Below are 25,125 nucleotides of genomic sequence, written 5' to 3' on the forward strand. Positions count from 1 at the left end.
AGGCATATGGCTGCTATCCCCCTGAGGGTGGAGGATGGGGGGCTTGTATTTAGATGTTTCTCAACCATTAGAGATAGCTCTGTTGAGAAGTGTCTGATTTAGCTCTGTACCAGATTTTTCTATTGGGTTATTTGGTTTGTTGGTGTCTAACTACAGCTCTTTATATATTTTGACCATTAAGGTTAGTAAAGATATTTTCCCATTCTATAGGCTGCCATTTTGTCCTATTGATGGTATCCTTTGCCTTACAGAAGCTTTGCAGTTTCATTTTTTATCTTAGTTCCTAACCTATGAGTATTCTATTTAGGAAGTTGGCTCCTATGCCAATGTATTCAAGGCTGTTCCACACTTTTTCTTCTCTTAGATTTAGTGTATGGGGTTTTATGTTGAGGTCTTTGATCCACTTGGACTTGACTTCTGTGCACAGTAATAAATATGGATCTATTTGCATTCTTGTACAGGCTGATAGCCAGTTTGACAGTATTTGTTATGATCTTGTCTGTGTAAACGTGTATGACTCTGCATTTATATGTGTTTCTTGTGCTTTATCTTGGTTCTTTTTCTTTTATTTATTTTGTCCTACTCTGATTTGTTCCTTTTAGTTTTATATTATCATTATTATTATTCTTTACAAACCTGTTTGTTTTCTGAGGAGAGACAAAAAGGGTAAGAATCAAGATGGAATTGGAGGTGCAGAGAATCTTAGAGAAGTTGGGAAAAGGTAAACTATAATCATAATATATTTTATGAAAAAATCTATTTTCAATAAAAAATAGAAAACTGCAAAAAAAGCATATGGATTAAAAAGATTTACTATTTTGGATTATGTAATTGGGAAATTTCATTCATCTAATAGTAAACTATTAGTGAGGGGGCAGGGAGAGAGAGAGACATTGGCTTTGGCTCAAAAGCGTTGGGTCTATAAAGTCCAACAAAATCCCCTGTAATCCATGATTTTGTTTTTTTTAATGTATCTCCTGTACGTTAACACTCCTTCTTAATCTGTCCACAAACATGTTCTTTAGAATGGCAGCCCAAAATATGGTGACATCTCACCTATTCCAGCCTTCAATGAAAAACAAACAAAGATAAGAGTAACTGAGGCATCTCACTGTCAGCCTTTGAAATGTTGTATTCAAGAACCCTCAAAATGGCACCTAGAAGTCTCAATCATTGTCTCAAACCTATAGTAGCATTCAATTTCAAAATCAGTGATCTCTCAGAAGGAAAACCTAGTTATGTGTTTACTCACAAGCAGGAACAATTATCTTATAGAATGTTAATTGTCCAGTCAAACAATAAGGACTCTTTTCAAGGTCATTTGCAAAATAAGAAATGAGATACTCACCATCAGATAACAGTTTCACCAAATTTATCTCACAAAAATACAAAGATATGGCAGTTAGTTAGCAGGGGTTAGGCCAATGGAAGAAAGGGTATTAATCAGAAGATACAAAATTCCAATTCCATAATAACAAGATTCATGAGTATTTTGAAAATGTAAGTGGGTATTAGGAATCTTACCACAAAAATTAGTAACTACATTATGCAATTTACATATTAATATTCTATATTTAACCAATTCATCACATGTATTATATTTAACATAATTCTGTACACATTAAACACACATAATTTTATCTCTTAAATTGAATTATATTAATATAAAATTACAAAAAAAATAAGGACTTCTTTTCTGAAATAAAATTGTGGACTAGTATCCATTCAGTCTCCAAAATTCCACACAAATATCAAGGAAACATAGTTACACAAGTTATTACTTCCTTAGAAGATTCTCTGTAACTTTTGAAGCTAACTACCCTTAGAAGAAATAAGTCTATTGCTCTCTCTGTTAATCCACATGGCTGCAATGATCAAAAATTTTCCTCTCTGCAATCTTCTTTTTTTTCCTCTGGGGAATGAAAGGTGTTGGGACCTGGAAAAGCAATAGAACAATTTATTTAATGAGGAACTCTGGTAATTAAATTATTTAAATGACAAAAACCTCAACCATTGTCCCTCACCTGTAATTATATTATTCTAGTCTCCATAATGATCCATGGAGACTTTCTGGGAACAGGTTATGGAAATAGAAAGCCTCCAGGATAGATATCTGAGAGAATCTGTAAATCCTGGTCAAGACAGTGGATGCAAAGGTAAATTAATGGTAGCAGTAGTAATAGCAGTAGTAGTAGTAGCAGCAGCAGAAGAAGAAGAAGAAGAAGAAGAAGAAGAAGAAGAAGAAGAAGAAGAAGAAGAAGAAGAAGAAGAAGAAGAAAGGAATTGGCTATATCTCCAGAATAATAATAAGGGATACCAGAAACACTTTGTCTCTGAAGGAGAACTCTGTATTTTTGAAGTAGACTTGGTTTTTTGCTCTCTCACTCATTGTAATCTGGCATCTCCTATCAAGAGGAGTAATTTTTGCAAAGGGGGAGTTGGGAAACAATTCTGTGAGCACATATGCATGTCCGTATATGGTGTGTGTGTGTGTGTGTGTGTGTGTGTGTGTGTGTGTATGCACACATGTGCACACACACGCACACACACACATTTTGCTTTGTTTGAGAGTTTTCTGTTATTTGTTTTGATCTTGATGATTTTCTGTTTTCAGTTTGTCTGATTTGACTAGTCATTTGGAGTTCTAGAATTTAGTTTGTTTGATAGAGATTTTGAAAAAGAAATAATGAGAATAAGCATGAGATCTGGTGGGTAAGGAAGTGGGTAGGATCTTTGAAGAGTTGTAGAAGAGGAAAAATATGATAAAAATATATTATATATATAAAAAGCTACAGGAACCTAAGGAATTCTAAAAGCAGGATAAATAGTCTTCCCAGGGCATAAACACTTCAGTTGGTAATCTAAAACCAAATGATCATCCCTGAAAACATATACATACAAGTAACATTATATAGAATAAATAGATTACATCTATGAATTTAGAAGTGTGTGTGTGTGTGTGTGTGTGTGTGTGTGTGTGTGTAAAACAACAATTAACAAAATAGAGCAAGGATAGTTATATTGGAAAATTTCAAGGAATTAAAATGATTGAAGAAACGATGTAATTATGTTATAATCTCAAAAACTAAAATAATTTAAAAATAAAACTTTTGCCAATTTTTTAAAAAAATAATCTCTTACAGTCTGCTCTTCTTCTTCAAGTTTTCTTTGAATTGTACTTCCCTTCCAGATATGCTGCATCCAATTATTTACTCATTAACAACTCAGGTATTTTCAATTTTGTCACACTTAATTTATCTATTATGTTATCTATGTTTTTTACTGAATTACTTGAATTATATTATTACTTGTTAGTTTTAGTTGTAATTATTGTTTCACTTTTGTATTACAACTAATGTTTACTTACAATTAATTATTTATGGGACTTACCACAATAAAAGTTTTAATATAAATAATCTTATCTATTTTAAAATAATTTTTAAATGTTCAGGAAAAAGTACATGATTGAAATTGGAGGTAATTGGAGTAACATGTTCATGGATTTACCACAGATATGCTAGTGATTTAACATCTTGTAGACTGTGGCCTTGAAACAACTACTACTTATTGGACTAAAAATTGGCCTTGGTTATTTTGTTTTCTAACATAACTTTAGATTCTGGGAAAAAAAAACAGCTATTACCTTTTTCCAACCACATTTTTCTCTTGTCATTGTGGTCATGACATATTGCTATGGCAACCTACATTGACTTATATCCTTATGTTAACTGGGCTTATACTTCTAAAACTGCTATTAACTTTTTATCATGTTTTTATTTTAAATTTTTACATGAATATATTTTATACTATCCAGTTTTGTGTCTAAATTTAGAAATAGATATAAAGTTGAATTTTACCTTTTATTATATAATTGATATTTGGGTACAGATATGTATTATGTATCCAAAATTTGTATTTGTCCATCACTTATAACATTCCAAGATTTATGTATATCTTTGGAAAGATGAGATAAAACTGTCCCAAATTCAGACGAACAGGTGAATTTGAATTTACCAATGCAATGGTGGCATTCAAGAAGAATGAAGGAATGTCCTTACACTGCCTCACATGCTATGTTCTTCCTGACTCTCACATCTACTTTCCAATAGTTAAAATCCCTAACTTTAATCATAGTCTAATAGAACGAATTTCTATTGTCTGTCTTTGCTATGTATGTTTCTTCATTCCTTACCTTGATGAAAAATTATCCACCATTATTACCTCTGCTGAAACATTTATATTTAAGATAAGCCTTTTCTACATTCTTTCATGCAATAATTTACTGCAGAATGTATCTTTATAACTTACATAAACTTCAATAGACATCAATAATAATGATTTTATCATAAAACATGTTTAATTTCAATAATCACATTTATTCTTAATAATTTAAGATAATTCGCTTTATAGAAACTGTGATTGATTTAGTCAAATACATATTTTATGCATTGATTCCATTAATTTTTTTAAACTGCCATCATGACTATGTGAGCATACACTCTCATATATACAGCTTTTATGTTTATTTTATTCTCCTTTGACTTTATTTTAATGGAGTGGCATTATTTTGTCCTCATGATATGCACCCCACATTATTTTTACATATCTTGTAAGAACACAAAAAGTATTTTCTGGCTAAAGGAACATAGGTTCATTAGTCAAAAATATGGTGCTCATTCAAAATAATGGAGTTTGAATTGATTAAAAATAATTGTATTTATAATAATACATACTTGATGGATTTCAAGTTTAAATATACTGCTAAATAGACCTATAAGACAAAATTGTTGGATACTCAGAAGAAAAACTTAGATTTTTGAGATGCCAATTGCATATGTCAGGAGCCACACTAGAATAAATAAATTTTAACATCATTTAATTGCTCATTTCAATCTTACAATGAAGCAACGTCAAGGTGTAAAATTATTTGTAGCTAAGTGGCCTTAAATAACTATCTCAGGGTCATATAAATAATTACTTGGCAAACCAAAATTTTGTTCCTAGAAATTTGAGTTGAGAGTCCAATTCCTAAACCAAGCTCCATTCTGACCTATGGAAAAGTTTTATATATAAAGTACTTATTAAAAACAGAATAATAATAGTAATAATAATAGCAATAAAATATATATCTTATTGATATGCTTGTTGTACAAAGCCCGTTTAAAGCTCTGAATAGACTTTATAGTCTAATACTTATAAAGGAAATAAGATTTTGTTAGTTAATAGTTATATCAATTAGTATAAACTCAGAAAATAAATGTGATTGGATTATAAAAACATCATTCATTTGTTATAAAACTCTAGGAATGAGGAAGTATCATGGCTCTTAAGGAATATATGAAACGTCTTATGACCATTTTATGGCTAGTGAATACAAAAAATTAAGAGGAAATTTAAATAATTGAGTAAATATAAAATGAAGGAAATTTATGCCAAATAAAATATGAGGCTCAAAACATTATAAACATTTAAAGTGAAATGAGTTTATTCTTGTCTAAGGACATCAAGGTAATGGGAAGGATAATGAAGGGTCAAGAACATCCATCCAAAAGTAAGAGTGTTAAGTCATATGGGACTGGTGTCAGTATAAATGTTTTCTAAACATTTGTTTGTTTGTCAAGGAGAGAAGCCTCTGGAATGGGAAAAGAAAATCACACAGAAGTATCACAATTCCTCCTACTTGGTCTCTCAGATGATCCTAAATTGCAGCCTATGCTCTTTGGGATGTTCCTATTCATGTATCTAGTCACAGTGCTTGGGAACCTGCTCATCATCCTGGCTGTCAGTTCTGACTCACATCTCCACAACCCCATGTACTTCTTCCTCTCCAACCTCTCATTTGTAGACATCTGTTTTACTTCTACCACTGTCCCAAAGATGCTGGTGAACATCCAGACAAAGAACAAAAATATCTCCTACATTCAGTGCCTCACTCAAGTCTATTTTTTTATGGTTTTTGCAGGAATGGATAACTTCCTACTGACTGTAATGGCCTTTGACCGCTTTGTGGCCATTTGTCACCCCTTAAACTACACAGTCATCATGAACTCTTACTTCTGTTGCCTCCTTGTTCTAATGTGCTGGATCATCATTTTATCAGTCTCCCTGTTTCATAGTCTATTAATGAAACCATTAACCTTCTCCATGGGCACTGAAATCCCACATTTCTTCTGTGAGTTAGCTCAAATTCTCAGATTAACAAGCTCTGATATTCTCATCAATAATATTGCATTATATGTGGCTACTGCCCTGTTATGTGTGTTTCCTGTCACTGGAATTCTCTTCTCTTATTCACAGATTGTCTCCTCCTTACTGAAGATGTCTTCTGTAGTAAGCAAGTACAGAGCCTTTTCCACCTGTGGGTCTCACCTGTGTGTGGTCTGTTTGTTTTATGGTACAGCACTGGGGGTTTACCTCAGTTCAGCTGGGACAGATGTTTCTCAAGGAAGCACTATAGCCTCGGTGATGTATACTGTGGTCACTCCTATGCTCAACCCATTCATCTACAGCCTGAGGAACAAAGATGTGAAGGGGGCTCTGGTAAGATTCCTTAGAGTATATTCTTGTCCTTGATGGATCAACACCCAAAAATCTAAGTAAACATTGCAGTTCTTGAGACAAATTCTGTGGCTTTTAATATCCTATTTATCTACTTGAAAATGCTTGCTATTTCATTTCTTGTTCCCAAGACATCATCACTTTGTTGCATGTGTGTTGCCTTCTGCCACTTTCATAGTAGTACATCTTTTTCTATTTTTTTGCAGAAGGTTTTCAATAGTTTAAACTTGGTCAGTTAGAGTACAGGAAGGGGGTTAGATTTCTAATTGACTTTAAATGTAGAACTAGTAGGGAGGCTCAACAACCTGAGTTCATTCCCCAGGAATTACATAAAGGAAAGTTGTCCTCTGATCTCCACATTTATGCTGACATACATACATACAAACATACATACATACATACATGCATACAAAGAGTGAGAGCAAGAGAGAGAGAGAGGAACAAGAATTAATGATTAATGTTCGGATTCTCTGAAGTGTTTAACCTTTTATGAATTCTTTGTATACATTTTAATTATTCTTTTGAATTCTTTGTCTGAATTTCACCTAAATTGTTCTCATTGAAAATCATTACTATGTAACTGATAATCTTCAAGGAATATAATCACGGATTTTTTGTGTTTTTTTATTTTTACATCAGAACTTGCACATCTTCATTGCTTATGGCTTTTGTTATAAGTTTCTAATCCGTTTGTGTTGAGTGGGTATTTAGGTCTCCACTTGATGTAATTCCAATTAAGCTGATGTGATCAAATAGGTAATGGTTGAAGTTCACTCTCAGTAACACTCAGTACTAACTCTTGTATAGGATATCTGAAGTGGTTGCAGTTTATCAGGAGAAAATTTTCCTTCAGACATTATTAGAAGACATTCTATATGAGCTAGTACCTAGGAGAGAGGTAGGTTGCCTGGTTAACATGCGTATTAAACCTGAGGAATAGATGGTACTGCATGCAGGTCCATGAGATGTTGGGGTTCAGGAGTGATGGCCTCTCTCCTGAGGAAAAGACAAGCACCTGGAAGATCCTGAGATAGCAGAGGTTGTTGTCTAAAGAAAAGTTGAGGTGCCAGAGTCAAGGAAGAATTCCTTTCAGGCTCTGTTACATCAAGCTTGGGGTTCTGAACTAAGTCAGAGCTCTGGTTTCTAACACTAGAACTATACTCTGTAAGAGTCCTAAGATGCTGAGTGTGAGAGCTCCAGAAAGTTTAAAATGTGGTCTTCAAACAGTAGCAAGTTCTACTCAAACAGAGATACTGAAGGTTAGAGAGCTGGATGGCTGAAAATATGACTTCTGATCAAGGAAACAGGTTGTGCTCAAGTACATGAAGTTCTATGGGTGAGTGTCACAGGATGCTGAGATTCCAAAATCCCACAGAGAGAAAATGTAGACTCTAATTGGGGAAGCAAACATTGCTTACCTCTGTGGCATTGGGAAGTGGGCTCCATATGGGTCCTTAGATGCTGACAATTGGGGTGATGGTGAATAAAACATATTAATGTTTACTTATTTACATAAAATTTTTCTTTGACTTTGATAATTTCAAAGTGTATACCATAAAATATGAACATATAATTATTAAATATTCAATTGTTTTGATTTCTTTATAAGGTGTTTCAATTTTTCTGTAAGAAAGAACCACTGATACATAAAAACTAACCTTTATCTTACTTATGTCTTTACTGGATTTGTTAGTTCAAACAGTTTCGGTATATAATTTGTGTTTTATATACTGAAATCTGTAGCAGGCACACTGGGCAATATAACTTCTTTTTTTGTAATTTTTCATGGATTTAATTGTATCCTTTGACAATTTCATATATTTAAAGAATCTTGGCCATTCTCCAAAGCCTTTTTTTATATCTTTCATCATCTTCTTTCTGAAGCTGAAATGATAACTCCCAACACGTAATAATATTCTACCTTCTTACCCTTTTGGGGGACCACCAAGGTTGAATTTTGGTAGCTCACATGGCATGAGTAGAAAGTTATTTACTGAAACACAGACAACTTACAAGCAGTGACATCCCTAAAGAAAATTACTTCCACATGCTCCAGAATTCATTGACTGACTATTGTTCCTAAGTGAAGACTGGGGAGGCATGAGCCCTTCTCCCTCCTCAATTTGAAATGATGACAGGTTTTGTGAAACTTCCTTGCAGAGACTATATGAATGAAATAGCTATGTTATATTCAAAAACATTTCCCAAATTCTATGTGATGGTTTTAATGGTTCTGACCACCCATAGGCTCATTGATTTTAATAGTTTGTCACCAGCTGTGACCTCCCCCATAAAAGGCTCATAGATTTTAATAACTTGTCACCAATTGGTAGAACTGTTTTGGGAAGAATTGGGAATATGTGTGTCCTAGTCTCTCTCTCTCTCTCTCTCTCTCTCTCTCTCTCTCTCTCTCTCTCCCCCCATTTTTCTTTCTGCCTCCTACTTACTGAGCAGATATAAGCTCTCAGATATTCCTATGGACATGCCTTCATTCCACAATAGATTCTAAAACTCTGAAAGTATAAGCCCAAAATTAACATTTTTCCTGATAAGTTGCCTTGATTATGCTGTCTTACCATAACACAAGGAAAAGGACTAAGAGAAGTTGATTCAAGGGAATAAGCTATTGCTGTGAGAGACTTCACCTTGCTGTTTTTAGGAATGATGAAGGAAATGTTGTGACTGTAGAATAGGAAGGTGATTGAATAAGAGGGATTAGTCGGACATTCAAGTAGGAGTCTGAAAGACAATAGTACTGAAAGCAAAAAGGATTCAGAGGGGAACAATATTAGCAAGTAGGCTAAAGACCACTCTTATGGGGTTTTGCAAATAAACAAAAAAAGGGTGGCTGCAATCTATTTTTGTCCTAAGAATTTCCTAATGGTAAATTGAATATAATGAACTACTTTCTCTGGTGAAGGAGATTTGAATACACTGTAATATTGACTTTGTTATATAGTTAACCAGTCATGCATATCTACAGTGAAATAACTAACAAATCAAAAAGAAATACAAAATGTACAGTTGAAGGAGAAAACTAGAACCAGTGAATTTTATACTAGAGCCTACTGTATTAGATCTAGATTATACTAGATCTAGATTATACTAGATCTAGATTATATTAGATCTAGATTATACTAGATCTACTATATTAGATCCTACTAAAGAGGTAAAGAGAAATTATGTGAAACAGGAAAAAGGGAGGGTCACCCACAGGCCAAGACCTCATATAGCTAAGCTTCAAACTTGTAAAAAGAAAAGATCTGAGGAATTGTATTATCCTAAAAACCAACAACAAGGGAATACTTCTCCATATGGGATTTAACTGGTCAGGATTCACCCTAAGTAGGCATTCAAATTGGGCATAATTTTCCACATGGTTCTACACTTAGAGTCATGAAGAATACATGAGTAAACGGGCTGTAGAATCTTCCTCCACAGTTAAAGAGAGTCACTAGGATCATGCAAGAGTCACTGCATGGAGATCGCCAGAGGCCATTGTATAAAGCTGTGAAAATGAAGCCTTAATTATGTTAGAGTTCCCAAGATGCTAACGATGACAAAGCCATGAGATATATGCTATGGAAAGCAACAAACATGGAGTGGAAACTGGCACAAGAGAGAGAAGTACATGGAAGGCAGCATAACATGGATCCACAGGAGTTGGTTTTGGTCTTGATTTAGTCTAGTATTTCCTCACGATACTCTCAGTCCTCTCTGTTGGATGGTAATGTACATTCTATGGCATTGTGTGTCAGAAGGGTATAATTTTATTTTAATTTTTCAGGGGATTCTACAGTTAAGGCATTGCTTTGGAGCTCAGAAGACAATGTTAAGTCTGAATGATTATGAGGATTTTTTGGGGGGAGGTTTTTTTGAGACAGGGTTCCTCTGTGTAGCCTTGGCTGTCCTGGAACTCACTCTGTAGACCAGGCTGGCCTCGAACTCAGAAATCCACCTGCCTCTGCCTCCCAAGTGCTGGGATTAAAGGCATGTGCCACCACTGCCCGGCTTATTTATTTATTTTATACAAGTACACTGGAGCTGTCTTCAGACACACCAGAAGAGGACATCAGATCCCATTACAGATGGTTGTGAGCCACCATGTGGTTGCTGGGAATTGAACTCAGAACCTCTGGAAGAGCAGTTGGTGCTCTTAACCACTGAGCCATCTCTCCAGCCCAATTATGAGGATTTTTGAAGTTATACTAAATAGATTTTGTATTATAGTATGGTCATAAGCCTATGGAGGTCAGAAAGTAGAATACAGTGATTTGAATGAGAATGGCCCCACGGGCTCTAAGTTTGGATATTTGGTCCCCAGTTGGTAGAACTGTTTGTAGATGATTAGACTAGAGCTTGTTTGAAGAAGATGAATATGTGTCACCAGGGGTGAGCCTTGGAATTTCAAAAGCCTCTTATCATTCCATCTCTGTCTCTCTCTGTCTTTGTATCTCTTTCTCTGTGTCTCTCTCTTCTCTCTGTCTCTCTCCTTGTGTCTCTGGTCTCCATTTTTCTGTGTCTCTGTATCTCTCTATCTCTCTGTCTTTCTGTGTCTCTCTGTTTCTCTCTGTCTCTTTGTCTTTCTGTGGCGGGGGGTGGTTTCTGTCTGCTTTTCAGTCTCCTACTTACTAATCAACATATAACCTTTCAGCTGTTCTTAATACCATAGTTTTCTTCTACCACCATGGATTCTAATTATCTAAAAGATTTAGAATTCTAAAGCTCTAAATAAACTCTTCTGTAAGTTGCCTTCATCATGCTGTTTTCACATCAATTAAAAAGTAACTAAGACATTCTTCTCTTTCAAAATATTACCTGAGCCTTAGAGTGGGTAAAATTGAAAAACTGTTTAGATTTAAGAACTCAGAATGAACTATTATGAGAACTGTGAAAGGTTTTTGCATCTTTGCATTAACCACAGGCCACTACAAGAAGCTTCTCTGATAAAGGATAAAAGCAGTACCAATCTATGGGAATAACCATCAGTGTTAGAAGGCAGTTTGACAACATGCCTATTTAGCCAAATAACAATGATAAATTGTACTTAGTGTACATGATTTTCCTAGTCATAGGTTTGTGAAAATTTTTATGCTACAACTATGAATTCCCTCCTTTGGAGAAGGCCCCAAATTCAAGCAAAATGCTGTTGGTTAGTGTTTTATTTGGAGATTCTATTGCTGTAAAGAGATACCATGACCACAGCAACTCATAAAGGAAAACATTTCCTTGGGGCTCCTTACATTTCAGAGTTTAAATCCATTGTCTTCATGGTGAGAAGCATGTGGCATGGAGGAAGGCATGGTGCTGGAAAGTAACTGAGAGTTATTCATCTGGATTGGCAGGTCGCAGGAAGAGAGAGAGACACTGGGCTTGGCTTAAGCATTTGAAACTTCAAAGTCTACCACCAGTAACACACTTCTTCCAACAAAGCTACACATACTTCAACAAGGCCACACTTTATAATAGTGCCAGTCTCTAAGATTCTATAGGGACCATTTTGATTCAACCCACCACATTGCATTCACTAGTCATCACTGGCTTGTAGCCTTAGCATCATTCAAAACAACATTCAGCCCAACTTCAAAATTCTCCATTCATTGTCTATTACTATCTCCACACTGTTTAAAAGTTCAAAGTGCAAAGTTTCTTCTGATACTTCTGGCAAACTATAATCCCCTATAAAAATTAAAATAATAAATCAGATCACATAATTACAACAATGGCACAGAATATACATTATTATTTCAAAAGTGAGGAAAGGGAGCATGATAAGGAAATACTGGACCAAAGCAAAACCAAAAACAAGCAGGGAAAACTACAAACTCTGCTACTCCATCTTGGATGGTAAAGCACTCTTCAGGTCTTCAACTACTTTGAGCATTGGTAACAATAACACAATTCTCTCTCTTAAGCTGGTTCCACACCCAGTGTGTAAGTTTCTTCAGAAAGTGTCTTAATTCTAAAATCTCTGACATCTTGGGACTTCCAAGGCACTCCAGGCCTCACTTTGGCAGTATTATGCAATAGCCTCTCTAAGCCTCCATTCAGAGACACACTTGACACATGCCTAGCTTCAATGGCCTTCCTTAATCATAGAGAGAAATTCTATAACCATTTTTTTTTTTACTCTAAAGCCAGAACCATGTGGCTGAAACTGCCAAATACTGCTGCTTTCTGGGGCTGGAGCATGACTCCCTCCCCTTTTTATTATTATTTTACTTATTCACTTTACATTCCTCTCACTGCCCTCCTCATAGTCACCCTCCTCCACAATTCTTCCCCCATCTTCCCTCCCCTTTTCCTCTGAGTATGTGGGAGTCCCCTGGGTATCCCCCCCACCATCACATATCAAGTCTCTGTGAGGTTAGGTACATCCTCTCTCATTGAGGCCAGACAAGACAGTTATTCTAGAAGAACATATCCCACATACCAGCAACAGCTTTTGGGATACCCTGATCCAGTTGTTTGGAACCCACACAAAAACCAAGCTGCACTTCTGCTACATATGTGTGGGGAGGCCTAGATCCATCCTGTGTATGTTCTTTGATTGGTGGTTCAGTCTTTGAGAGCCCCAAGAGTCTAAGTTAGTTGACTCTGTTGGTCTTTCCGTGCAATTCCTATCCCTGTATGGGCTGCAATACTTCTACCTGTTTTTCGATAAGAGTCTCAAATTTTTATCTGCTGTTTGGCTGTGGGTGTCTGTATCTCTTTGAGTCCATTTCTGGGTAGAACCTCTCAGAGGATAGTCATGGTAGACTCCTGTCTGTAAGCAGAGTATCAATAATATCAGGGATTGGCGCTTGCCCATGGAATGGGTCTCAAGTTGGGCAGGTTATTGATTGGCCATTCCTTCAGTCTCTGCTCCATCCCCCATCCCTGCATTTCTTGTAGACAGAATAAATTTTGGGTTGAAAGTTTTGTGGGTGGATTGGTACCCCTATCACTTGAATGGGGTTCCTGTCTGGCTATAGGAGGTGGCCTCTTCACATTCCATATCCCCAATGCTGTGAGTCATAGTTAAGGACATCCCCATTGATTCTTGGTTGTCTCCCTTATCTGAGATCTCTGTCTCTTCCTGGAGATGCCATCCTTCCCACCCCCAATCCTGTTGCAGATTTTCATTTCTTCTTATGGCTATCTGGTCATCCTTCCTGCCTATCCCCACACCTAATCCTTAACCTCCCTGTTGCCTTTGCCATCATTCCTCTCACCCAGTTCTTTCCCTCCATCTGCCTCCTTCTATGTAAAATCCAAGCATCTTCTCTTATGCCTTCTTTGTTTAGCTTCTTTGGGTCTGTTTGTAACATAAGTAGTGTTGGGCCATGGAAGGGTATCTTGGTTCTTGGGTTGGCATGGGCCTGGGACCCGAGACAACAGGTATTCGGCCATGCCCCTAGAACCCAGGGCCCTGACACGTGGTCTAATCTCCATTTAACCTGCACAGTCAATCACGTAAGACACAGGTAGAGGGCATGACTAACAGGCCTCTGCCTTGAGAGATTTACATATTAATGAGTTATCTAAAGGCAGGGGGTGTAGCTAATTAAAGTTATTCCCTCCCCTCTTCTCCCTCCATATTTAAGCCAGCCTTCCCATGGCATTTGGGGGGCACACACACATCCAGATCCAATGCCATGAACAATAAACTTCTCTTTGGAAACCCAGTCCACGTGTCTTCTGGGGCCTGCCACCGACATGCTTCCAGCTTTTGAAACTTCAGACTTTCTCCAGTATGTGGGACTCGCCTGAGACCCACCTGCTGGAAAGCCCGGGACTCTTCCGCCAGCCACCCCCCCACCCCCCGCCGCTGGCTGCCTCCACTGCCACAGTGCGGTCCCAGGACGTTGCCATGTGGGCCCACTTCCCGCATGCATATTTTTTCCCACAAGGTTGCCTGTATTTTATGGGTAATATCCATTTATAAGTGTGTATGTACCATACATGTCCTTTCAGCACTTGGTTACCTCACTCAGGATGATATGCTCAAGATCCATCCATTTACCTGCAAATTCATCATGGCTTTGTTTTTTAATAGCTGAATGGTATTTCACTGTGTAGATAAACCCCATTTCCTGTATCCATTCTTCAGTTGAGGGAAATCTAGATTGTTTCCAGTTTCAGGCTATTATGAATACAGCTTCTATGAACATAGTTGAGCAAGTGTCTTTGTGGGATGGTGGAGACACTTTTGAGACTATGCCTAAGAGTGATATAGCTGGTCTTGAGGTAGAAATATTACAAGTTTCTGAGAAACCACCAAATTGATTTCCAAAGTGATTGTACAAGTTTGTACTGCCACCAGCAATGGAATAGTGTTACAGGAGACAGTTTCCTGAACAGAACACCAATGGCTCAGGCTCTAAGATGAACAAATGATACGTGGGACCTCAAGAAACTAAAAAGCTTCTGTAAGGCAAAGAATAGTGTTGATAGACAAAATAGCAGCCTACAGATTGGGAAAGGGTCTTAACCAACCCTACATCTAAAAGAGGGCTAATACACTATATATATATATATTCAAGAAGTTAAACACCAACAACCCAAATAAGCCAATTTTAAAATGGGGTACAGAGCTAAATAAATAATTCTGAACAGAGGAATCTTGAAATGGCCAAGAAGCACTTAAAGAAATGTTCAAAGTCCATAGTCATCAGGGAAATGCAATCAAAACAACTCTGAGACTCCATCTTACAATGGTCAGAATGGCTAAGACCAAAGCCTCAAGTAATAGCACATCCTGACAAGGATGACCCCCTTATTCAATTACGTTTCCACCAGCTTTCTATTTTCTATTGTTTCCTTCACTGACTGAGATGGGATGTCTCAGATCTTTCTTTGAAGCCCTGGACTTGACTTTGTTGTATTTCCTGGTGCTCCTCTTTCTCCTCAAACTGTACAGATTGTATCTTTCTTTGTTCAGTTTGCTTCTTTTCATTATAGCTCTGCATAGATGTGACTACTTAATAACCAAGCAACACAGGCAATACTAGATGGTCTGAAAATGTCCTCTGCCAAAGCTCTGAATCTGTAACTCTACAATTTAGCCTCAGGTGGATTTTGTTTGACAAGGGCAGAAAGCAGTCACTTTCTCTGCCAAAATATCACAAGAATGGTCTCTAGGCCACAAACTAATATTATTTTTCTCTGATGAAGGAACTCAGTTCACAGAGAAGTGTAAAAGTGGGCCCATGATCCTGAAATCCAGTGGATTTACTACGTTCCTCACCATCCTAAATCAGCTGGCTTGATAGAAAGATGGAATGGCTTTTGAAAACATAGTTACAGTGCCAATTAGATGACAACAGCCTGGAAAGCTGGAGCAGAGGTCTCCAGAAGGTGGTATATGCTTTGTATCAGCATCCAATATATGATGTGGTATCTCCCACAGACACAATCGGGAATCTCTACTTAACTTTTAAAACTGAGTTCTTACCAGATACATTGGATGCCATCTGTTTGAATAATTATTTAATTAATAAATCCTGGCAGCAAGTTTGCTACTGCCTCAATGGTTTATGTTCCCCAATGAAAGACACATACACAACCTTCATATTTCAATTTGCCTTAAACATCATAATAGTTAAGCCACGGCCTAATATCAAAGCAGTTAACCTCAAGTTATTGCTTACTAATTCTATGTACTATCTTGGCTGCTCTGAACCCAGATGGCCAGTCCCCTGGGCCACACTTTGCCAGTTCCTTCACATGGTGGCTATGTCTCTCTGTCCTGAATTCTTCTTTGGCATGGTGTTTCGTCTCTCCTCCACACTTCCCAGGCATGGCAGATCTCCTTTTCTCTTTCTTCCTCCTCCCTGTCCCAAGCCCAGGAATCCTAAAATCCAGCTTCTGTCTGCCCTCTCCACCTATTGGCTGTTGGCATTGTTACTTACCAATCAGAACCAACTTGGGGCAGGTTTCCAGAAGTGACATGCAAATGCATTCTTGTATGCTGGTTTTGTGCGGGTTTGGGTGGGGAGGACATAATTAGCTTGTAATACAAGAAGATATAAGAAACACACCTCAGTGACAGAGACAGACATTGCCTCAGAGTAAAAGGCTGGAAAAAGGTTTTCCAGCCAATGGTACCAATAAACAAGCTAGAGTAGCCATTCTAATATCCAATAAAATAGACTTTAAATCAAAAGTAAACAAAAGATATGAGGAAGGAAACTTCATAGTGAACAAAGGAAAAATACACCAAGATGAAGTCTCAATTCTGAACATCTATGCCACAATACAAGGGCACCCACATTTTAAAAAGAAACTTTCTCAAAATGCACATTGAATACCACACCATAATAGTAGGAGACTTCAACATTCCACTTTAACAAACAGACAGGTCATTGAAACAGAAACTGAACAGCGACATGGTGAAACTAACAGAAGTTATAAACCAAAAGGACTTAACAGATATCTACAGAACATTTCATCCCAAAACAAGCGAATATACTTTCTTCTCAGCAACTCAAGGAAATTTCTCTAAAATTGGCCATATAATTGGATGCAAAACAATCCTCAACTAATAAAAAAAATATTTAAATAATCTCATGTATTCTATCAGACCAAAAAATAAATAAATAAATAAATAAATAAATAAATAGAACAATACAAAGAGTCAATAAAACCAAGAATTAGTTCTTTGAGAAAATAAAAAAAGATAGATAAACCCTTAACCGAAATGACTAAAAGGCACAGAGACAGTATCCAAATTAACAAAATGAGAAATGAAAAAGGAGACATGACAACATAAGCTGAGGGAATTTACCAGACCTTCAATGAAAAGCTAATACCAATATTCCTCAAACTATTCCACAAAATAGAAACAGAAGGAACACTATGTAATTCATTCTATGAAGCCACAGTTACTCTGATACCTAAACCACACAAAGACCTAACAAAGAAAGAGAACTTTAGACAATTTTGACTTCTGAACTTAGATGCAAAAATACTCAACAAAATTCTTGCAAATGGAATCCAAGTATACATAAATAGCATCATTCACCACAGTAAGTAGGCTTCATTCCAAGGATGCAAGGATGGTTCTATATATGAAAATTCATCAATGTAATTCACTATATAAACAAAGAAAAAAGGCTCATTAGATGTTGAAAAGACCTTTGATAAAATACAGTATACCTTAATGTTGAAAGTCTTAGAGATCAGGAAATCATGGCATATACCTAGACCTAATAAAAGCAATATACAGCAAACCTACAACAAACATTAAATTAAATGAAGACAGACTAGAAGCAATCCCACTAGCATAAGGAACAAGACAAAGCTATTCACTTTATCCCTATTTATTCAATATAGAACTTGAAGTTCTAGCTACAGAAATTACACAACAACAGGGGATCAAGGGAATGTAAATTGGAAAGAAAAAAGTTGGGGTATCAATATTTGCAGATGATGTGGTAGTATATACAATCAACCCCCAAAATTCCATCAGAGAACTTCTACAGCTGAAAAACCACTCCAGCAACGTGGCTGGGTATAAAATTAACTCAAACAATTAAGTACTCTTCCTTTATACAAATGATAAACAATCTGAGAAAGGAATTAGGGAAATAACACACTGCACAATAGCTACAAATAATATAGAATGTTTTAGTGTAACTCTAACCAAGTAAGTGAAATATCTGTATGAAAAGAATTTCATGTTCCTGAAGAAATTGAAGAGGACTTCAGAAATAGAAAGATCTCCCATACTCATTGATAGGTAGGATTAAAATAGTGAAAATGGCCATCTTAAGCAATCTACAGATTCAATGCAATCCAAATCAAAATCCAAACACAATTCTTCAAAGATATGGAAAAATCAATTCTCAATTTCATATGGAAAAACAAAAAACCCAAGATAGACAAAACAAGTCTCAACAATAAAAGAACTTTTGAAAAAATTACAATCCCTGCCCACAAGCTGTACTACAGAGCAATAGTGATAAAGACTGCATGGAATTGGTACAGATACATAAAGGTGGATCAATGGAATAGAATCAAAGACCCAGAAATAAACCTGCACATCTATTGACAATTGTTCTTTGACAAAGAATCCAAAACCATATAGTGACAAAAAAAAAGCACCTTCAATAAATGGTGTTGATCTAACTGGTGGTCTGAGTGTAGAAGAATAAAGATAGATTCATATTTATCACTTTGCACAAAGCTCAAATACTAGTGGGTCAAGGACCTCAACATAGAACCAGATATACTGAATCTAATAGAAGAGAAAGTGGGAAAGAAGTTCTAACTCATTGGCACAGGGGAAATTTTCCTGAAAAGAACACCAGTGGCTCGGGCTCTAAGATCAACAATTGATAAATGGAACCTCGTGAAGCTAAAAACCTTCTGTAAGGCAAAGGACACTGTCAATAGAACAGAATGGCAACCTACAGATTGTGAAAAGATCTTCACCAATCCTACATCCAATAGAGGGCTAATATCCAATATATACAAAGAACTTAAGAAGTTATCCTCCAGAAAACTAAATAATTCAATTTTTAAAATGTGGTACATAGACTTCTCAACAGAGGAATCTTGAACGGCCAAGAAGCACTTAAAGAAATATTCAGCATCCTTAGTCATCAAGAAAATGCAAATCAAAATTACCCTGAAATTCCACCTTAAACAAAACAGAATGCCTAACATCAAAAACTCAAGTGACAACACATGTGGAGAAAGAGGAACACTACTCCTTTGCTGATGGAATTGCAAGTTGGTACAACCACTCTAAAAAACAATCTGGCAGTTTCTCAGACATTTCGATATAGTTCCACGTGAAATCCCAGCTATACCACTCTTGGGCATATACTCAAATGATGCTCCACTGTGCAACAAGGATGCATGCTCTACTATGTTCATAACAGCCTTATTCATAATAGCCAGAAGCTGGTAACAACCCAGATGTCTCTCAATGGTAGAATGAATACAGAAAATGTGGTTCATTTACACAATGGAATACTATTCACCTACTAAAAACAAAGGCATTATGAATTTTGCAGGCAAATGGAAGAAGCTAAAAAATATTCTCCTGAGTGTAGTAACCCAGACCCAAAAGGACATGCATGGTATGTGCTTACTGATAAGTGAATATTAGCCAAAAGTATAAAATACACAGAATACAACCCAGACTGTAAAAAGTTTAACAAAGAGGGTCCAAGTAAGGATGCTTCAATACCACTTAGAATGGGGAACAAAATAATCAGGGGAGGCAGAGGGAGGGAGATTCTGGGTGGCAAAGGGGGAGTAGAAAAGGCAACAGGATCAGGTATGAGGAAGAAACAGGAGAGAAGCCCAGAGGATCAGAAGAATGAATGGAAATATGCAGCTTCTGGGGATGGGGAGTAAAGCAGACACTCAGACTCTTAGGATTCAATGGGGGTGAACTTAGCCAAAATGCCCAACTATGGGGAGAAAGAATCTGAAGAGACCATCTCCAGTAGATAGATATGCATCAAGTAGAGTGATATGATTACCAACCCACAGTCAAAATTTCTGACTCAGAATTTTTCCTGTCTAAAAGAAATACAGGTACAAAAATGGAGAAGAGACTGAAGAAAAGGCTATACAATGACCAGGCGAACTTGAGATCCATGTCATGGGAGGAGCAACAAACCCTGACACTATTCCTACTGCTATATTGTGCTTACAGACAGGAGCATGGCTGTCCTCTGAGAGGCCCTATCAACAGCTGCCTGAGACAGATGCAGATACTTACAGTCAACCATTAGAATGAGTTTGACGACCCCTATAGAAGAGTTAGGAGGAGTGAAGGATTCTTGCCAAACAGCCCCAAAGGCTCTCTGCCTCTCCCCGTTTTTTATTTCATTAACAGGACTGAGCCTGTCTTAGGTTGTTCTGACAATAATGCCTTCCTTACCCATCATGGAATATGCATTATCTAAAGCAATGCACTTCTGTCTTAGATTAGTAAGGCTCTGTGCAGAATTTTACCATCCTTGGCTTGCAAGCCTGTTAATTTAATAACTCTGTCTGGGGGGTCCATTTTCAGGTTCAAGCCATGTACTTTGGCTGCCAACATGTTGATGTTGTTAAAGACAAGCTTTAACACAATGGACAGGCATAAAAGTATTCCCAGGCCAAGAAGAGCTAGCGTGATCAAGCTATATATGCCATTCTTGAAGCTTGATGAAAGAATATCACATAGACCAAGGACAAGGAAATGGGCTGTTTGGGAGGAATATGACATTGGCCAAGGACAAGGAAGTAGGCTTCAGGCAGGAATCTGACATTAGGCTAGAACACAGAAGTAATTTCAGGCAGGAATCTAAATATTAGGCTAGAACAAAGTAATTTCAGACATGAAAATGACTTTGGGCTAAAACAGAGAAGTGGGCTCTTTTGGTCATCCTGATAAGCCCTTAGAAACAGTGATCATGGGAGTATTCACATAATTGTGTTTAATGCCTTGCTTGTTCTTTGACTATTTGTGTTTTTTGTCTTGCTTCTTCCTTGACTATTTGCATCTATTATATTACTAGACCCTGAACCTAAAATTGACTCTAATACTTGCATGTAATTAAAATGGTATAAAATCGAAAAGGAGGAGGAGGGTGGGATGGGATAGGGGCTTCTGGGGAGGAGAAATTGGGAAAGAGGATGATGTCTGACATGTAAATAAATAAAATATCCAATAAAAAGAAAGAAAGAAAAAAGGAGTGAAGGAGCTGATGAGGATGGCAATCCCATAGGAAGACCAACAGTCTCAACATATGAGGACCCCTGGAAGCTCCCAGAGACTCACCCACCAACCAATGAGCATACACAGGCTAGTCCAAGGCCCCCCAGCACATATGTAGCAGGGAATTGCCTTGTCTGACCTCATTTGGAGAGTATGTGCCTAATCCTGCAGAGACATGAGGCCCCAGGGAAGTGGGATATCTGGGGTGAGGGAATGTGGGGGATCACCTTCTCAGAGGCAAAGAGGGGGAATTGGTTGAAGAACTGTGGGAAGGGAACTGGGAGGGAGACATCTGGAATGTAAATAAATAAAATAATTAAATTTAAAAAGAATCGATCTTGTAAAAGACAGAATATCAGAGTTTGAAGACAAGTAAAAGAACTAGATTTTCAGTCAATATCAGTGATAAATTAAATAAATAAGAGAGATTTGAAACATCATTAAAATATGAACTCTATAAATTATGGTCACACAAAAAAGAATTCCATGCAGAAGGAATAGAAAATACTTTCAGTAAAATCTTAGAAGAGAATTTTCTAGACATGGATAAAGAGATGTCCATCCAAATACAAGAGCCATACAGAACACAAGAAAAGAAAATCCTTATTTGATATTTGAGTTAATATACAAACAACCCACAAGATTTAAAAGGGTATTGAAAGCTCAAGAAAAGAGGACCAAGTCACATGTAAAGGCAGGTCAATCGGAAGAACTGATCATTCAATAGAAATTTGAATACCAGAAGGCTTAAAAAGATTTGTTCAAAGTTCTGATAGACCAGAGTTGTAAGCAAAAACTATCATAACTATTAAAATTGCCAAGCATTCAAACATGAATTTATGGGGGTCTTATTCAAACTACATTATACTCCCTGGCCCCCATAGTCTTATAGCCATAACATAATGCAAAATGCACTCATTCCAACTTTAAAAGTCCCCATAGTCTATAATAGTCTCCAATTTGTTTAAAAGTCCAAAGGTCAAATTCTTGCAATCTGGGCAAGCAACGCCCCCTCCCCAACCCTCAGCCCATATGTAGCAGACAGGCAGCTCAGTCTTCATGGTTTCCCTGCCTGGCCTCATCAGGGGAGGATGTACCTAATATAGAAGAGACTGGATGTGCCTGGTTGGGGAGATACATAAGGGGGGCCCAACCCTCTCAGAAGAGAAAGAGAAAGGGAGAGAGAGTGTGGGAGAGGAATTCTGCAAGGAAGGGACCAGAAAGGATATCAGCATTTAGAGTGTAAATTAATTAATTAATTTTTAAAATCCCTTCCATTTTATCATATTTACTAACAATAACCACACACAAGAAGTTTTAGGGTTGGTTGGTTGGTTGGTTGGTTGGTTGGTTGGTTGGTTGGTTGTGGGGAGTGAAGGCAAAAGATTTATTGATTTATTGATTTATTTATTTGTTCATTTATTTTTATGTGAGTACAATTTCACTCTCTTTAGACACACCACAAAAGGCCATTGACCCTCATTACAGATGGTTGTGAGCCACCATATAGTTACTAGGACTTGAACTCAGGGCCTCTGGAAGAGCATTCAGTGCTCTTAACCACTGAACCATCTCTTCAACCCAAGAAGTTTTAGTTTTAATAGATATTTTTCATATAATATATTCATATTATGGTTTCCCCTCCTCAACTCCTTTGAGAGTCCCCTCATTTTCCCTTCTATCAGAATCCACAAACTTTCTTTTAATATAAACAAACATACATCTAAAGAATAATAATAAAATAAAAAAACAAACAAATTGGAATAGGACAAAATAAACAAACAGAAGGAAAACCACCAAAGAAATAACATAAAATATTTTTGAAGACACAGAGACACACGTGTCGGTATGCACAGGCATTGTCCTTAAGAAACATAAAGCCCAAAACAATAACATATATGAAAAAAAATGTGAGAAAAAAAGTACTGTCAAAACCTTATGGGACAAAGAACCTCCAAAGATGTCATTGAGTTTGTTTGTTTGTTTGTTTGTTTGTTTGTGTGTTGGGCATCTACTGCTGAGGATAGGTTTAAGAGTGGTTTGAATCCCCAGTGAGACTCTGTTGTAGAGAACTGATTTTTCATTTGTGAGATATTGGCAGTTGAACATTGCTTCTAGTTTAGGAATGGAGGCACGTGTCCACTTTTCTCAGAATTGAAACCTCATCTGGTGCAAATCATGCCAACCCCCGCTGGCCATAGACATGCTGCCATAGTCTCTATGGGTTCATATGTGTCAATGCTGCTGCATTTAAATGGCCTTGTTTTGATAGTCTCCCCCATGCCATCCTTCTCTTACAATCTTCCTTTTTTTAATGTGTAATACAGAATTATTACATTCTATATTCTTAATGCGATTTGGCTTCAAGAACTTTATTTTTGATTGGATGTTTTTCCTCATGAATGAAGTTAATTTTTCATTTATCATTAATTAATTATAATAAACTATACCACCAAGATAAAGGCAGTTGATATTGTTATAAAATTACTTAAAGATGGCATCATTTTACTATATACCCAAGAGTGGTGTATATGGGATTGAGATAAATTGATTTCTAAAGTTCTGAGAAGATCTGTATTGATTTCCATAGTGGCTGTACAAATTTTCATTCCTACTAGCAATGGAGGAGTGTTTCTCTCACAGTATATCCTAAACAGCATGAGCTGTCACTTATGTTGTTGATCTTAGCCATTCTGACAGTTAGAAAATAGAATCTCAAAGTCATTCGGATTTGCATTTCTTTAATAGCAAAAGATGTTGAATATTTTTTTAAATATTCCTCAGCCATTTTAGTTTTCTCTATAGAAAATTCGGTTTAGATTTGTATACCATTCTTAATTGAATTACTTCATTTTTAATGTAGTTTCTTGAGTTCTTTGTATATTGTTGATATTAGTCCTCTACCAAGCATGGAGTTGGTAAGTATCTTTCCCCATTCTATAAGCTGCTGTTTTTTCTGATCGATAGTGATCTTTGTCTTACAGAATCTTTTTGGTTTCATGAGGACTCATTTATTAATTGTTGATCTTAGTGTCTGTGGTATCTGTATCTGTTCAGAATGTTGTTTCCTGTGCACGTGTGTTCAAGGCTACCCCTCACTTTCTCTTCTATCATATTTGGTGTATCCTGTTTTATGTTGAGGTCTTTGATCCACTTTGACTTGAGCTATGTGTAGGGTAATAATTACGAATCTATTTGCATTTTTCTACACACAAGCATCCAGACTGATCAGCATCATTCATTGAGGATGCTTTCTTTTTTTCCAATGTATATTTCTAGATTATTTATTTAAAAATTCAGATGTTCATAGGTGTGTGGATTTATGTCTGGAACTTCAATTTTATTCCATTGATCAATGTGTCTGTCTTAGGCCAATACCATGAGGTTTTTATTACTATAGATAGCTCTGTAGTACAACTTGAAATAGGGAATAGAGGAATCTCAAGAAGTTTTTTATTGTTCAGAATAGTTTTAGCTAAACTGTTTTGTTTTGTTTTCATATTAAGTTTGGAAATATCCTTTCAAGATCTGTAATAAATTGTTGGAATTGTGAAGGGGACTGATCAAATCTGTAGATTGCTTCATAGAATGGCCTTTTTACTGTGTTAATCCTACCTATCTATGAGCATAGGAGATCTCTTCATCTTCTGATATCCTTTTCAATTTCTTTCTTCTAAGACTTGAAGTTTTAATCATACAAGTCTTTCACCTGTTTGGATAGATATACTCTGAAGATATTTAAAGTTGTTTTGAGGCTTTTGTGAAATGTTTTGTTTATCTGACTTCTTTCACAGTCTATTGTCATATAGGAGGGCTACTGACTTTTATCTTTTATGAGTTAATTTTATAGCCAGATACTCCTC

The 25,125-nt window shown here is 36.6% G+C and overlaps 1 protein-coding gene across 1 annotated transcript; it reads left to right on the forward strand.

The window, feature by feature from the left end:
• The first annotated feature begins 2,022 nt into the window (after positions 1–2,022).
• LOC114618156 (olfactory receptor 7D4-like) lies at positions 2,023–6,585 on the forward strand. Its single transcript, XM_028763821.1, has 2 exons — positions 2,023–2,156; positions 5,622–6,585. Exons 1-2 carry the CDS (start codon positions 2,149–2,151, stop codon positions 6,571–6,573), a joined length of 960 nt encoding a protein of 319 aa, XP_028619654.1. The 5' UTR covers positions 2,023–2,148; the 3' UTR covers positions 6,574–6,585.
• The last annotated feature ends 18,540 nt before the right edge of the window (positions 6,586–25,125 follow it).

The sequence above is a fragment of the Grammomys surdaster genome, unplaced genomic scaffold (assembly GCF_004785775.1).
Source record: "Grammomys surdaster isolate TR1022 unplaced genomic scaffold, NIH_TR_1.0 140, whole genome shotgun sequence".
In the NCBI taxonomy this organism is placed as follows: Eukaryota; Metazoa; Chordata; class Mammalia; order Rodentia; family Muridae; genus Grammomys; species Grammomys surdaster.